Here is a 15,739-nt window from a genome sequence, read left to right on the forward strand (position 1 = left end):
CGACAGGTTGGCTTAGATGCCACGGCAAGCATACAGCTGGCACTGGTTTTAGTATCTATTTTATTGATGAAAAGGACATTGACTGTGACATTACCTGGCTTCAAAAGAACCATGCCAAATTTCTCACTGTTATTATGGGAGGGCAGTGGTTTAAAGATCAACGTGTTTATGAAAAACAAATGCTCAGATGTACTCCTCTCGTAATAGAGCGCAATGATTTCGTTGCATATGTTGCTAAGCCAGGATACTGTCTGTAGATAGAACCACAGATGAATTTTTAAAAACATTTTCTCTTAATGTAAGAACTGGCGGTCTTTTCACAGACCACGTTTGATACTTTCCTCAAGATATCCTTGGCTTCCTTGGAAAGGCACAGGGATCAACGCACTGGAGGCAACTGGCCATCATGAAAGCCTGGCCAGGAAAGCCTGCCCCCCACTCCCCTCCATCACCTTGCCATGCCCCAGCCAGCCCCGCAGTGGGCTCCCTAAGCCCCAGGCTCCAGGTCAGGGGACATATTTACCTTGCTGCCCCACAGGCACTTGAACCTCAGCCGGTTCACATCTGACCTCAATGTCCGCTCTCCCCAACCTTCTTCTTCCTTATGCTCTATGTCGGTTGGTGTCCTCCATGCTAGAATCTTCTGACTCCCTCTCACGCTTTGTACCCAACCCCCCACGTTCAGCCTATATAACCTCCTGAAAATGTCCTGAACCCAGCCCTTCCTCACCAGCCCTACCACCATTCAGGTGTTCTAAGCAGGTTCCCGTTTCCCTGCCTTTGCTCGTGATGTTTCCAAGCTCCTGCCACGGTCTGGGACTCAGCCAAAGCTGGGCGAGCACCCTTCCTGATGCTGCCTGGCTCCGTGCACACCACACTTACCGCGGGCTACCGTAAGTGTCTGTTTATGAGTTTTTCCTCCCCACAACTCCTTGAAGCTCCACGAGGATGCTTTGTGCCTCATTCATCCCGAATACCCCGTCCTGGCCTGGTCATCACAGGTAACGAGTGTTCCCCCCTCCCTTAAGCACGGAGTCTGCAGCACACACCCTGACCTCCTGTCAAGAAAGCTGGCCCCCGGTCAGAGGCACGAAAGGGTCCCAGGACAGTGGGCTGAGCCGTGGGGCTGAGCAAGGCTCTGGGCCCAGACACCGAGGGCTGAGCACAGTCTTCTTCCATGCTGGTTTCTTCTGGCCTTTCCATCCTAGTCTCAACCACCACCAAGGCAACATATTACTCAAACAAGAGACGAAGAGAAGACATCACTTCTGGGGCCCATGCTCAAGGGCAGTACTGTTTTTGGCCCCCCTTCCCCTGGCTACTCTTTTTTTCTAGGTGGATCCTAAAGTAATACACACAGCGTCTCATCACACACAACTCCTTTTGTTCAAAATTCCATGTTCGGCCACCGTTTTTCTGAGGCCAAATTTCTTCAAAGCACTATGGTCACTCACAGAAAGTCCAGAAACCTTTGTCTGGATCTCAGGAGTTCCCAAAATTTGTCCCATCAATTCTTCCAGCATCATTTTCCCAACTAAGGAGCTCTCCCCTCTGCTCCAGAAAGGTGGGCCTCCATGCCCACTCAGGGTACCTCCCCTCCCTTGGAGACCACTGACCTCCCTGCACTGTCAGGAGTGCAGTGACTCCATCTACTCTGTGCAGTCCTGCCCAGAAGCCTGCCTGGCCCTCAGGACCTCGCTGGTGTCTAAATGTTTACAGTGTTTAAATTCTGTACTACAGAGGATAAGACCTCATCACAAAGGATAAGAGCTGTAGTTACTATACAGGTCTCAACTCTGTCTGTCCCCTCTCAGAAACTGTAAGGAACAGCCAGAGGGCGATGAACCGGGATTCAGGCCACCCAAATTCTAGTCCTATTTGTGATTCCACTGAGGTATACAATCTTGGGATGGAGACTAATCTCTTCTCTAAGGGGGAATATTAAAAAAAAAAAATCATGACAACCAGGATTTCTAAGGGCCCTTTCTGGTTCTGATATTCTATGGTGTAAGCTTTCAGCTCCATCATATTCTCTCTCTCTCTTTTTTTTTTCTTCATCATTTACACAAGGTTTAATTTACAAAGACATTCCGCATGCACAATGCATCACATTCTCTGACTGCTGGCTGGCCTACAGGAGTAGCAATTCCAAGGTAACCAGGAGGGAAGATGAAACAGGCCCTGATCAGTAAGCAGTGGATCATTCCTATCAAATTTAGCTCTGTGCCCTCTGTTCTTTCCTACGCAACCTCTTAGGGGTAATTTTAAAAAAAAATTGTTATTAATCTTCATTTTCTTCTGGCTCAGGAGAAAGTGATTAACATCTAAGACAGCCATCAGGAATCCATATCTTCCCAAAGGGAAACTCAGGAGCCACAGGCTTTCTTTAGGGGATTTGGACAATTTGTTTCACAGCCTTACCTTTTCCTGCTCCCTTCCGGGTACCAGGCTAATGATCAGGGAGGTAGAAAGCTGTAGGTCCATGAGAGTGGGTAAGTCAGTAACTAACCCTCTGGGGATTTCACCTCTTCCCAGGAAAAGACAAGTTTTCTCCTCACTGTGGAGGTCAAGAGATTTGCATGTCTCTTCTATTTTATTGCCAGGAAACATTATCTCGACTCATCTTAAAACAGCTGAAAGCCCCTAGCACAGGGATTTGTAAGAGGCGGCGAGGTGTCTTTTTCAGGCAAGTTGAACAACTCCCTTTACGTGCAATGAAATATATAGCGGATCTAATCTCACTATTACTTAGAATGAAATCCAAACACCTCTTAATTGGTTGTTTAAAAGTGTGGCTCTTTAGCACCTGACTTCTGAAAAAGGTTGCTGTGGGAGACAGAATAACGACCCTCCCCAGATAGTTATGTCCTAATTTCAAGAATCTGTATATATGTTGCCTTACCTGCAAAAAAGAGATTTTGCAGATGTGATTAAATTAAGGATCCTGATATGGGGCTTATTTGGGGGACCAACAGAATTACAAGGGAAAGAAGCAGGCACTTTCCTTGTGAGAGCAAGAACAGAAGGGGCCATGAGACGAGGAAGGCCGGCAGCCTCTAAAAGCTGGAAGAGGCAAGGAAACGGATTTTTCTTCTCTTGGAGTCTCTAAAAAAAACACAGCCCTGCCAGCACCATGATTTTAGCCTGTAAGACCCATTTCAGATTTCTGACCTCTCAGAACTGTAAGAGAATTTGTGATTCTTGAAGCCACTAAGTTTGTGATAATTTGTTGCAGCAACTGGAAACTAATATAGCAGCCAGTTGGCTTTATATTTTAACGAAATTATGCTATAGTATTAAAGACTTAAATTAAAAAAAAATTTAATTCACGTCCACAAATATCTTCTGAGCCACACTATTTTGTACCAGGCACCAGAGAGGCAAACAAACAGACGAGGTTCCAGCCTAAGAAGCCCACTGTCTAATGACATGGGCATCCAGTGAGCTCTGAGCTGCATCTTTACGTATAACAGGGACCTCACCAGAGTAAGAAGGGCAGTGGATGAATTCAAGAACCTTCAAATGAGCACAAGCAAAGGCACGGAAGTAAGAAAGCCCACCGTGATGGGGAGAGCTCCCAGTCTCTATGCATATGCCCGTGGGACTGTGGTGCGGGGCCGCGGTGTGGCTGGGGGAGGGGGGGTTGTACAGTAGTCTTGAATCAGTCTGCAGAGTGTCATGTGCCTGCCAGGAGTCTGGGCCTTCTTCTGAGCCAGCCAAGCCTTGTTACATGGCCCATAACCCCATCTGATGTGTTTGAAAAAGTTCCTTCGGTGGAACAAAGCGGGTCAAGAAAGGAGACACTGAGGGCTACCGTGATGGTCCAGGTGAGAGAGGGTGAACAAGGTGCAGGCGGAGTGAACATCATGAGAACAGGGTAGAAGAGACAGACGGAAGGTACTGAAAGGCCGGCTGGCAGGGCTGATAGGTGTAGACGAGGGAGAAAATCAAGACTAATTCTGGGGTCCCTCCCAGGACAGCTAAGCACCCTCACTACTGGGGCAGGGAGAAGCGAGGGATTTGCTGAAGGAAGGTGATAGGCTCCAGGTTGGACATTAAGTGTGAGGCCACCTGAGGGACACCTGGTGGTCAGGCCCACCAAGCAGGTGGACATGTAGTCCCTGAAGTCAGGGGAGCAGATGGGAGTGTGGAGAACAAGAAAAGACAAAACAAGGCCTGAATCCTGGGGAAGAGAGACACTCGAGGGGCTAGTCGAGGCCGAGGGCCCCATGAGTGGGTGGAGAAAGTGCTGGGCGGGGAAAGCCAGGACAGGCTGGCTTCAAAAGCATCAAAGAAAGGGTGTTTCAGAAGAAGTCTCCGGAGCTGCAGAGGCGGAGCAGGATGAGACAGGCCATTTGGTCTTAGTGACAAAGAGGTCTGTGGTGACATTGGCCTCCTGGGCCCTTTCCCTGGAGAATGGAGTTTGGGACCCGGCTTCAGGAGACCGAGGAGTATAGGAGTGGAAAGAACAGAGTACATAGGCCTTTTTCTTTTTTCTTAAACGTCTCATTCTGGGACTTTCCCAACATGCACAAAAGTAGAAAGGATAATCAATGAACTCCTGTGCCCCTTCATCCAACTTCAACAATAAGCAACACCTTGCCCAACTCGGCCTTTCGGATAGAGGGGTTTTCCAATCAACGTTATGATCCTAAAAGACCATAAACTCTTTGCTCACATGTAAGAGCAATTTACTATTTTCTACAGATTTACCTGTATTCTGAGGGGGACAAGAAATTGCTTTATGAGGAACAAACCTCCACAGCTTGAGAATTCCTGACAGACTGTGGAAACTGAACTGTCACCATAAGCTCAGCATCACTCATGTGTGTGAGTTTGGCAGGAAAGAGCATCAGGTGCCATCGGGTGTCACACAGCCAGGCAGGGCCCACAGGGCCTCGACACTGTGTGAGGTGCAGGTCAGTATGCTCAAGGGTCATTTTAGGAGCCTTCACCTGTGGAGCCCTCGGGGGCGTCCCCACCCCCACGTCTCTCCTCAGAGCTGCCAGTGGCCCTTGGGTTACAGCTACCTGGTTTCTACTGCACCAAGAGCGTCCCATCTCAGAGAGCTGAGTTGGGCTTGGATGGGCTTCTGTGCCACCCCCAAATGACCAGGTACCCCAGTGCTCATGCACCTCTAGGACCTCAGCGTGCTCATCTATAAAACCACAGAGCTGGCCCAAATGATCTCTTGAGGTCCAGTTAGAACACATGTCCTATCTTTTCCAAAAAATTCTTCTAGCAGTCTGCCTGTCTGAGACAGTCTGTCTGACACTCAGCAGCAGGAACCACTTTGGTCCTTTGCTCCAGCTCACTCCATTTACAACACTGGAGCCGGAGCCATCTGTTAAAAGAGGTGCTGGTCGGGGTCCCCTGCTCCCCACATATGGAGTCTTATCCTACTGATTTCTTGAAGTCATGGGAATGACTGAGTTTCTTTTATAAACCAGGAAGCGGAAGGTTTATAGCTATAGCTTCTTGTGTCTCTTCTGTAAACAGTACCAGAAGTGAGTACCAGGAATTGACTGCCTTTCATCATTTGTTTACTGAGCCCTTGTGTGCCCAACTGTTTTCGTTCCTCTCCTTTTGCTGTTCTCCCCAGTAATAATTCCCTCAGAGGACCAGCCTTGAGTTCTGCCAGGGAAAAAGGTCAATGCTAAGACATCTTACATGACAGCTTCAAATTTCTTAATGGCAGAGAAAGATGACAAAAGGTTGCGTTTCTTGTTCCAGCTGAACAGCATTTTCATCACCTTGTAAATGCTTAATCCATCTCTATGGAACGAATGAACAATTCTTTATTCAAGTACGCTTTATTCAAAAATAGCCAAGACAGAACGACTTGCCCTTTCCTGAAATCTCTCCCCCATAACTCGCTTATGTAAATGGAATTTGCTTAGGTGTTTATCCTCCTCAAGGGATTTTAAGAGGCACCTACAGACCTCTTACTGGTTACATATGCTAACATTTCAAAGTCCTATCTATAGTAGCCCGGACAGGTGGTACTTAGAACATTTCAGTGATATGAAATCTCACTTAATGAATCAGCCTGTTCCATTGCTGGAATGTTCCTGGTGAACCAAAGTGCATTTTTTTTCTAAAAATGAACTGAAAGATGCCTCCCTGCAACTTTTGCTTATGGGCTTGAGTTCTGCTTTCTGGAGCAGCCGAGATGAATGGACCTTGTCAGCTACGTGACAGTCCAGACGTGCCTGGCAATAACCCTCCCTTCCTTTCTACTAGACTCACTTCTGTTCACTCTCTCCCCAAACCTCCTGTTGGTGTTTCTTATTACATCTCCATAATCTGATACCTTCTTTCAGAGAATCCGTATTTGCTCAGGTCAAATACACATGTTTGATGCCGGGAATTTGTGAAGTGTGGAACATGATAGGCTTTTGATGAATGGTAGTTATTATTATAAATTATAAACCAGAGTTGTCACTACTGCAGAAACCAGGCCTCACCTGCAAATAAAGACAAAACAGCAGCAAAGACATTTGACCCAAACATCCCATGTCGAGCCCTTTATGATCAAGGGTTTTTTCTCCTTTTTGTTTCAACTGTACAGAACCTGGAGGGAAGAGGGGTCCTGCTTCAAGACTGCCTGCTCTTCTTTGCCTCGCTGCTCCTATTTTCTGAGTGGTCTTTGAAAATCTTGTTTTGGGAAGGGCCGGCCGAGTGGCTCAGTTGGTTAAGCGCTCACTCGAGAGTTTGAGCTCTGAGCAACAGCGGTTCGATGCCCGGCCCGAGCTGAGCAGCCGCTGAGCTCAATGGCTCAGCTAAAAAAAAAAAAAAAAAAGAAAATCTTGTTTTGGGGATGGGAGAAGGGGCTGAGAAATGTCATCTTCCTAGATGACCAATCCAGCAGGTTACACACATACACAACTTTGTTTAATTTTACTCAGTGGCACATGCACCAAATGCAGGCATCACTAATTTCACAAAGCTCAGGTTCTGGCTTGGTAAACTCTTTTTCCTTACTTGCAAACTTAAGAAGATACTAAGTTCTTAAACTCTAAAAGGTGCATCCCAGAAATTTAACACTTGGGTAAATACACATTTTCCACAGGGAATCCTTCACCAGGCACCTTCATGAGATCACACAGGCTATGCAAATAGCAGTTCTGAAATTCTACCACAAGCCAATAATCCAGGTGGCAGTGGGCAGACCAGAATTTGTAGCCCTCACTAGAAGAGAGTGTTGTTACTGTTAATATTCAGAGCAACTGCTACTCCATGGGGAGACCTGAGGGTAGGAACTAGCAAACACCTAAAAATATCCTCACCGTTGGCTCACAGAGCACAGCACTTGTCATTACTTTAGATGAGGGAGTTCAGTTACATTGGATGAGGGAGCCTTCATCCTCCAGACCCTTGCACCACCTCCAGTGGTCAAGTTCACAAATTCTCTTAATCATACCCTCTGGAGCACTGATCCCGGAAGCGTTCCCCACCCAGTCTATGCCATGTCCCTTTCCATCCTCACCTCTGAGGACAGGCAGCAGCTCATCCTCGGGGAGGAAAATGGCCTTCAGCTGGAGATAGCTCAGCCTCAACCCGGCAGGAGTTTGCCTGAGATGGACTCTAATGACGCAAAGAGGAGATTGCCTCTACGTCTTTACTTTGCCCAGCAGTAACCACGGTCATTCTTTCAAGGAGGAAAATTTCAGAACTTCCTTCTTCCATCAACAATGGAGCTCTTATTAAGTGACAGAGCTATAGAACTATAAAACAGTGGAGCTCAAAGCCCCCCAGTCAGCCATATGGGTAGGCTGACATTCAGAGCCCTGAATTCGCAACACATCTGAGGTAGAAATGCCTTTCATTTCAGAGTTATGTCCTTACCATAGTTATAGATGTGGGAAGTGAGAAGAATTCCATACATTTTGGCTAATAACTGAGATTGAAACGCGTCAGTCCTTCTAGCTATTAGCCTAGAGCTAAATCTTACCAACAAAACTTTAGAGAATACATAATGTAAGCAAATCCTAACATCAAGATGCATGAAAAGCTTCTTTGTATAACATGGTACATAACCTAAATACTACCATCACGTTTACTACCTAACATACTAATTGAACTTTTCTCAGCCATTACAGAGAGTGACCAAGTTCCTGACTTAATCACATTGCCCATCACCTTCCCCAAACAGGGTCAAAAGCAACAGAGGATAAGGGATCCAAACGCAATTCCATACTCTGTTTTAAATGTGGGACACATCAGAATGATAATGATAAAAAGTTAAACAAAACAAAGTTCTGCCTTTCAAAGACAATGATGGCTGTGATGACAGTAATACAGCATGAAGAAAGCAAGTGAGCTTTGCCAGACACTTAAGACACCAGGATGGGGGAGAAGTGAAAATCGGTTGGTTACCTCTCTCTGAATCCGGGAAGGCATGAGGGAACAGAGCAGAAACAACAAGTTAGCATTCACACAGCATCCAGTAAATAAAACAGTCCCATTAACAGCAACTCTGAGCACCGACATCCCACCTTATTTCCCAACTTTGCTGCAATTAATAACCATCCAGTGCTTATTTCAGCTGAGCTCTCACACAGAAGTGTGTATTTTGAGCCATGTTATGATGAAGCCAGGGGAGGCCAGCTGAGCTTAGAGGCAACATAACAGCCCAGGGAGGTAAGCGAGCTTAAAATATCACAGTCAAATACAGGAAACTGTTTGCAGTAAACACTGGCAGAACACTTCATTTTCCAGCTCCACCTGTTCCCAGTAAAAACCATATGGAAAAATGACATGGAAACAGCCTTACCTGGTTTACTAACACTCCTGACATTCTATTAATAGAGCTACAACATTATAACCTAGGTACTTTACTGAAATGCGTCATGAAAGAGCAACCGAGCAGGAGGGAGCGGAGACAAAGTGGAAGGTGAAGGGTAGAGGTGGGGATTGAGAGTGCCAGTAAATGCAAGCTCAAAAGGGCGAGGAAACAGAGATGTGCCAGGAAAGAGAGGAGTAGAATGTGGAGAGAAGCCGAGAGCAATTTGGGGTTTGCTGAACACTTTGAGTTCCATCTCCAGAGCTGCTCTGAGCCGCCAGGGTTACCCTAATGAAGGCAGTTAACCTTCTGAACCAGAGTGCTCACCACCCCCTTCTGGTCTTGTCAGGGCCAATTTCAAAGGGCGTGAGAACAGAGCCCCTAGTCGGCTGCATGCATGCGTTATACTTAAAGCAACTGGACTGTAGAGGCGGGAGCACCAGGTAACGAGGAAGCAAGGAAGAAACCCAACTTCCACAGAAACATGCTCTTTCAGGTGCCCTGTGGTCAAGGGCATGGAGCAGCAAGCAGGACCCCGCAGATATGAGAGCTACGATCGTGGTGTGAAATAGTGAGCACACCCTACAGTGAAGCCACAGTCATTAAACGGAAAGACAGAGCTACACATCCTGGTATAGAGCAATGACCAAGAAACAGTACTAAGTGCGGGAAACCCAACAAGTAAACGATCCAAGCCACATATGGTCTCATATGAAAATTAAAGTTTGAGTATTTTACTATATGTATAGTAAAAAGTCTGGAACATAACATCCAGACTGTCAACTGTAATCTGGAGGAGGGATTATGGAGGATTTTACTTAATTATATTTGTTTAAATATATTATTTAATATAAATAAGCGCCATGAAACTTTTGTCATACAAATAGGTAAATATCTACCTGAACATTTGAGGGAAACCACTGTGATGAGCACTCCCCGAGACACAGGTTAACAACACTGTAATACAGTAACACCTTGCTGTTTGCGAGCATAATTCGTTCTGGAAACAAACTACTTGTATTGCAAGACATTGCTCATTTACCATGTTAAAATGTATTAGAAATGTTTGCTCGTCTTGTGGAATACTCTCAAACCACATTACTCGCAATCCAAGGTTTTACTGTATATGTGATTACTTCAGTCACATCCACAACAACTACCCTTTACTGAGCTCTGACTCTGTGTTGCCCTAACAGCAATCTGACAAGGTAAATATTACTGTTCTGCTAGAAAAGAAGACAAGTTCAGAGAGGTTGAGGAACTTGACGAAGGTCACACAGCTAGTACATTGGGAGGTCAGGGTCTGATGGTGGGTCTGTAGGACTCTCTATTCTAGTCTTCTTAGAATGCACATATGAGGGGTATGCCCATACTTCTTCACAGGCCTGCAGAACCATCTCACGGTTTGTCTCCCAAATGACTCAGGTTACTACACACAGGTGTTCAAGACTGGGGCAAAGGGTTTGGCAAAGAACCTGGGGTTTTAGCTCTTCCCTTTCCTTGGCCTGTGAACTTTTGAGAGGGAAAAGGTTGCTGAATATTCCCAAGAGAGGCCCTTTAGGCTGAGTAAGTGGACAGAGCTTGTTCAACTCTTGCTGGTAGCCGTGTTCCTTTGGGTACGTCACTTACCTTCCCTTTTCCCTGGGCTCCTCCGATGTGCCAGGCACATTGTTAGATGGGTGCCCTTTGAAACCTGCCTCCTCATCAGTGAAAACGGGATAAGGACACTTGGCTCAGGGCAATTATGAGAATTAAATGAGATGGTATGTATAAGAGAGTACCTGGCACGTAATGAAGTGAAATAAACTGCATCATTATAGTTATCATCACTAAGTCATCTGCTAGTTTCATGTCTCAGCTGGGTTGTGCTGGGCAGCATTTGAGATGAAATGTCTCCCATGGAAGGAAGGTCACCTGGGGAAGGTTTGGTGGCCTTCTCCCTGGATTTGCTGGGCACCACTGACCACGGAATGAGGGACAGTAACCTCCCACTATGTTTCTGTGCACTGCCTCAGCCCCACATCAAAGTTAGTCTTTGCTGGCAATTCAGATCATCGGCAAAGGATCCAAAGACCCAGATTCTAGTCTAATGTTGAGTAAACATTAGGCAAGTCACTTTCGTAATCTCTCCAGTTTTGGGCTTCTCATCTCAGATGAAATGGTCTAGGAATCGCCTAGTGCTCAAATTTCTATCAGAAAAAGATTTAAGTGCTTTGACTCTTACTACAAAGAAGAATGAGTAGGTTGCATTTCTTTGAGAAGCTCTTGATATATATATATATACCAAATGTTTATAATTTTTATTTGTAACAAAAAGCTTATGTTTAGTGTATGGCAAAAACACTGCCCAATAACCTTCAATATTGAGACCTAAGAATACTATCTGTTTCTTTCTATGTGTAATTATTATTGGAGCCTTGGGTATTTTAAATCAGACCATTATTAGTGATTCACTTAAAAAAATAACATCGATTTGTAGCCACTGTGCTTTTCCCTGAAGGTAGAACTCAGAAAATCAACACTGCAGGGCTGGCTGAGCGGTGTGTTGGTTAGGAGTTGGCTTGGGACGCCAGCTCTGAGAAGCAGGACCCCGGTTCGGATCCCACATGAGGGCCAGTAATGCTGCACCCTCTACAGCTAAGATGGTGAACAACAGCTCGACCTGGAGCTGGGCTGCTGTGAGTCACCAGTGACGGCGTAGGCTGCAGTGGGGCTGGCCAGCAGCTGGCGTGAGCCGCCGTGAGTGGCCATCCAGAAGCCGGCGACTGATGGCCTTGCCCAGGAAGAGCGAAATGATGGTGCCAACTTGGGCCAGTGAAGCGACGTCCTCCACAACTAGACTGAAGAACTAAAGGACAGCAACTTGTTTGTTCCCCTCCCCCAATTCCTCAATAAAATCTTAAAACAACAACAACAAAAAAAAACAACACTGCAAACTTTTAACAAGGTTAATTCTTTTGGGCTTAATAGACACTGCTTGATTTAAGTGTCAAAGTGAAAGCCAGTCATAAATAGGGACTTTAGAGTGATCTTTGAAATGTCATTTTAAAAAATGCAGAAGAGTTATAGTGGCAGCTGCTCTACCGATTTGACACCTTATAAATTTGCTGGGGGAAAAAAACATCAGCCCAAAGCTGGGCTTCTGGCCGAGACGTATCATTCTGGGAGCGGAGAAAGCTAAATTTAGAGCCAGGCACAAGCTTACTCCCTTCTCACTGCACAGGACGCCAGTGGGAAGAATTATATCCCAGGATTAATTCCACACCAGCCGTACACCCAAGCCTGCCTGATCAGCATGCTCTCAGTGACTGTTTCTTGGGAAAACGTATGTGGGAGTAATTGGCATTGTTTTCATTAAAACAAGCCTGAAATAACAGAACTACTTGGCATGTGTAACTAACTGGTCATACAAATGAATAGGAAATCCCTTAATATAAGGAGCACACCAGAATGACAATGTGTATTCCAGCGTTTTGAAAGAGGATGCATCTCCCAATACCCGGCACAGCCACCTGCTTCTTACGCAACACACAACCATACCAGTGTCTATATTTCACAAACTGAGCACAGAAAGCAGACTTACCAGTGTGCATCTCGCTGCATTTTTACAGAACTCACTGCTTTGTGCTACATTTTGATGCTTGTCTTCCACTGGGGTGTCTTTTGAGCACCAGCACAGGTCAGTCTTCTTCACATGATAATGAAGTAAAAGCTAAAACTTGATGTCACAAACACTCTCATGCCAACTCCTGAACCTGATGGTTTATGTTTTCTCCCAACTTCAAGTATTTTTGTTTTTTCATCCCTGGCATTTATTAGCTGTTTGCCTTTGGTCAAGGTCCTTGGCTTCTTTGATCTTCAGTTCCCTGGCTCAGTAAAATGGAAATACCAGTGGTACTCATGTCACAGCATGATGGCATGCTAAGCAGTATGGGGGGGGGCGTGGCGGCTGGGAGGCTGGGTGGGGGAAGGTTCCTAACCTGTTTGGGGTCATGGAATCCTTTGGAATCTGATGAAAACACTCCAGAAAGAAGTGCGCACAGGCCTAGAATTTTATGCACAATCTTAGGAGGGTGGGGGGAACGATTTAATTCCTGAAATTCATTCGTAGACCCTTTTAACACCCACACCCGCAGGTGGAAAGCCCTCTGACCTAAGCGGAATTTTGATTTTATGCAAATTTACCATCTGGTGTCTGGTGAGTTTCAGATAATTTTGTTCAGGGAAAGGTTCTGTCCTTCCCAGGACCAAATGGCGACAGACAACCATCTCTGAGCAAGTGTGCCTTATTTTGCAAAGCAAGTTCCCTTCCCATCTCCCTGTCCCTGCCCCCAGCACTGCACAGCCTATACCTGTAAGGGGTGTCTGAGTTCCAGCAGGACTAAGTGTGAAGCGGAGGATGTCAAATGCTGTGAGGTTATTGAAATTCAAGGGGCATTCTTCTAACAATGGACCTTCTCATGCCGCTGGAGAGAAGACACAATAGTTACCACTCAGCTTACTAATGAGGGGAAAAAGGATATTTGAGGGCAACCAGGAAATGAGTATTTTTTAAAAGTCCATCTTTGAAGTGAGCACAAATTAACAAGTGTCTAGGCTTACCAGCTTTGTATTATAGTTAAAAAATAACCAACCATCTTTGCTTCTCTGACTATCTGAGTGAAAAGAGAATGCACTTACAACTTATATTTAGTTGTCAAGTGAGAAATAACTCATGCTATGTTACGATTTCATGGTGTAAAGTTTAGAGCATAATGAAAGGATAAAATTATGTAAATTATACCTGAGTTGTCAAACCATGCACTGGATTCCTTCCTAAAAGCTCAGAGGGTAAAACAAAACAAAACAAAACTACTTGCTACCCAGAAGGCTCCTATCTGACAAGGGGCAGGGATGTGTGAATGTTTAAATACTGACACAGAGAAGGGAAGATGACAGCTGTCCACACTGGGAAAGTGGTTCCCATGCAAGAAGTGGCACGAGGGCACACGCCACTGGCAAGGAATAGGCAAGACCCCTGGTTAAAATCGTAGTGAGCCTGCAGGCGAATTCTCTTCAACTCCATGCACCCCGCCACGGAGGGCCTCTTGTGGGCAAGGCACATTCTTATGTCCAGCTTCTAAATTTTCAAGAGAATTCAGGGCTATCACTATATAGCCAATTCCCATTTCTCTGCACAGACAGGAGTACTAGTGTAAATAACACAAAAAGCGAAGACATTTGGCCTTCATTTGAATTTTGGAAACTTCCATGTCGATATAAGTATTCCCGATACTCTGTAAACTCAATAATACCTAAGCAAAAATAGACATCAACACTAGGTGACTGACTGCTAATCATAAAATAACAGCAGCAGCTCCCATCTATCGAATCTACTACCCAGCTAGGTTCCATTCTGGACGTTTGTTACGGCCAAGCCATACAGAAACGTGGCAGGGGAAGCATTTCATGATCATCATTTTACAAATGAGGAACCTAAGGCTCAGGGAATTTAAATAAGCATGCTCCAAACCCCCATAGCTAGAAAGTGGTGGACCCACAAACGGAACACAGGTCTGCGTGGCTGGTCTCTTCTTCTTTGTGCTGTGTTTTGGGGTTACCTGCACCTAAGCCTGGCTCCCTCCCAATTAATGAGCTCCTGAAGACCCCACACCCCTTGATGAAGAGAGGTGGCCTCAACCGACTCCTCCTGTCTCTAGCCCTACTGGATTTTTGCTTCCACCACTGCTGGACCTGGTGACAAAAACTAAGTGCTGTGTTTGGTCTAAATAACTTTCCCAGGCAAAAGCTGAGGACGTCATCCTTTATTCATCAGCCTTCTATCCTGTTGCTCCTCTGCTATGCACCGTTGCCCCAAACCCCCAATCTGTCTCTGAACTCACTTCCTGCCTTGCTCACACACGCTAGGCTCCAGCCACATCCGGCTCCTCCTGTTCTCCAATAAGCACACAGGCCTGTTTCTGCCTTGGAGCCTTTGCTCCCTCCTCCTGCTGCCTGATTCGCTTGTCACCCAGGTCTCCCATGGAGGACCCCTTCTTATTGCCATCACCTCCAAAAGAAGCCTCTGGACCATCCAGTCACTGCCAACACTCACAGCCACCTAGAACTACTTTGCTCATTTGTTTACTGTTTATTCCTTCTCTCCCACCAAAAAGTAAAGTCCGCGGGAGCAGGGTCCTTTCTGCATTGCTCACTTGCCACTGCCTGGTACATAACAGGAAATCAGTAAATATGTTTGAATGACTGAATAAATAACTAAATAGGGTAATCAAAGGAATCTCCCCCTTATTTCCTGATCATGCTGGTGAGAACCTGAGGGAACAATACCATGAATAATAAGGAGTTGGCTGGATTTCTTTTTCTCCTGCTACAATTAATCACAAACAGCACTTTAAAAGGGACTTGAGCTCATATTCCGTTTCCATGTCATTTGAAATAATGTTAGTAAAACATATATTTCATCTGAACGAGCAGGAGGCGAGTTCTGGGAAGATTATTAATCTCTTGTGACTCTATTCGAAGACGAAGCAAATCTATGCTCTGATCATCTCTAGCAGAAACAACAATATTGTTTCCAGAGCCCCTAACTAGATTCCTTCTTGAGAACATTCGTCTAAATGAAAAATGGCTCTCCTGCCCCTAAAGAAATCAATATATAAATTTCCCTTGTATATTGATTTCTATCAAGCCTTACCAACTCCCCAGATAATTTTCCTTATATTTGTGCTCTAAGAGAAAGAAACCTTTGCGGATCGTTTAGGGAAAAGACCCCGGATCACGCATTCCCATCACGCTGAGGCAGAGAAGCAGGAAGGGTGGCGCTAGGAGGCAGCACGGCGCATCCCCGCGCCCCCCAAAGGTACGCCGCTCTGTTAACAAGAGCTCACTTCCTGATACAGGTTGGAAGAATACACATCTCTCCTATTCAGTAAGGTTACTTTTTTTTTTTTTTTT

The 15,739-nt window shown here is 45.6% G+C and overlaps 1 protein-coding gene across 22 annotated transcripts in view; it reads right to left on the reverse strand.

The window, feature by feature from the left end:
* The window catches only part of APBB2 (amyloid beta precursor protein binding family B member 2), a 360,720-nt gene that overhangs the window by 15,402 nt on the left and 329,579 nt on the right, over positions 1-15,739 (reverse strand). For 13 of the 22 annotated variants that reach the window (XM_019640763.1, XM_019640762.1, XM_019640757.1 and 10 more), the window contains one exon: positions 8,380-8,385. The exons of 7 other annotated variants lie outside the window; for them this stretch is intronic. In XM_019640763.1, coding sequence (XP_019496308.1) covers positions 8,380-8,385 — 6 coding nt within the window. Of the gene's footprint in view, positions 1-8,379; positions 8,386-8,498; positions 8,610-15,739 lie in introns of those variants that run through there. 2 more of the 22 variants (XM_019640772.1, XM_019640773.1) reach the window with 2 other exon arrangements.

The sequence above is a fragment of the Hipposideros armiger genome, unplaced genomic scaffold (assembly GCF_001890085.2).
Source record: "Hipposideros armiger isolate ML-2016 unplaced genomic scaffold, ASM189008v1 scaffold_53, whole genome shotgun sequence".
Classification (NCBI taxonomy): Eukaryota; Metazoa; Chordata; class Mammalia; order Chiroptera; family Hipposideridae; genus Hipposideros; species Hipposideros armiger.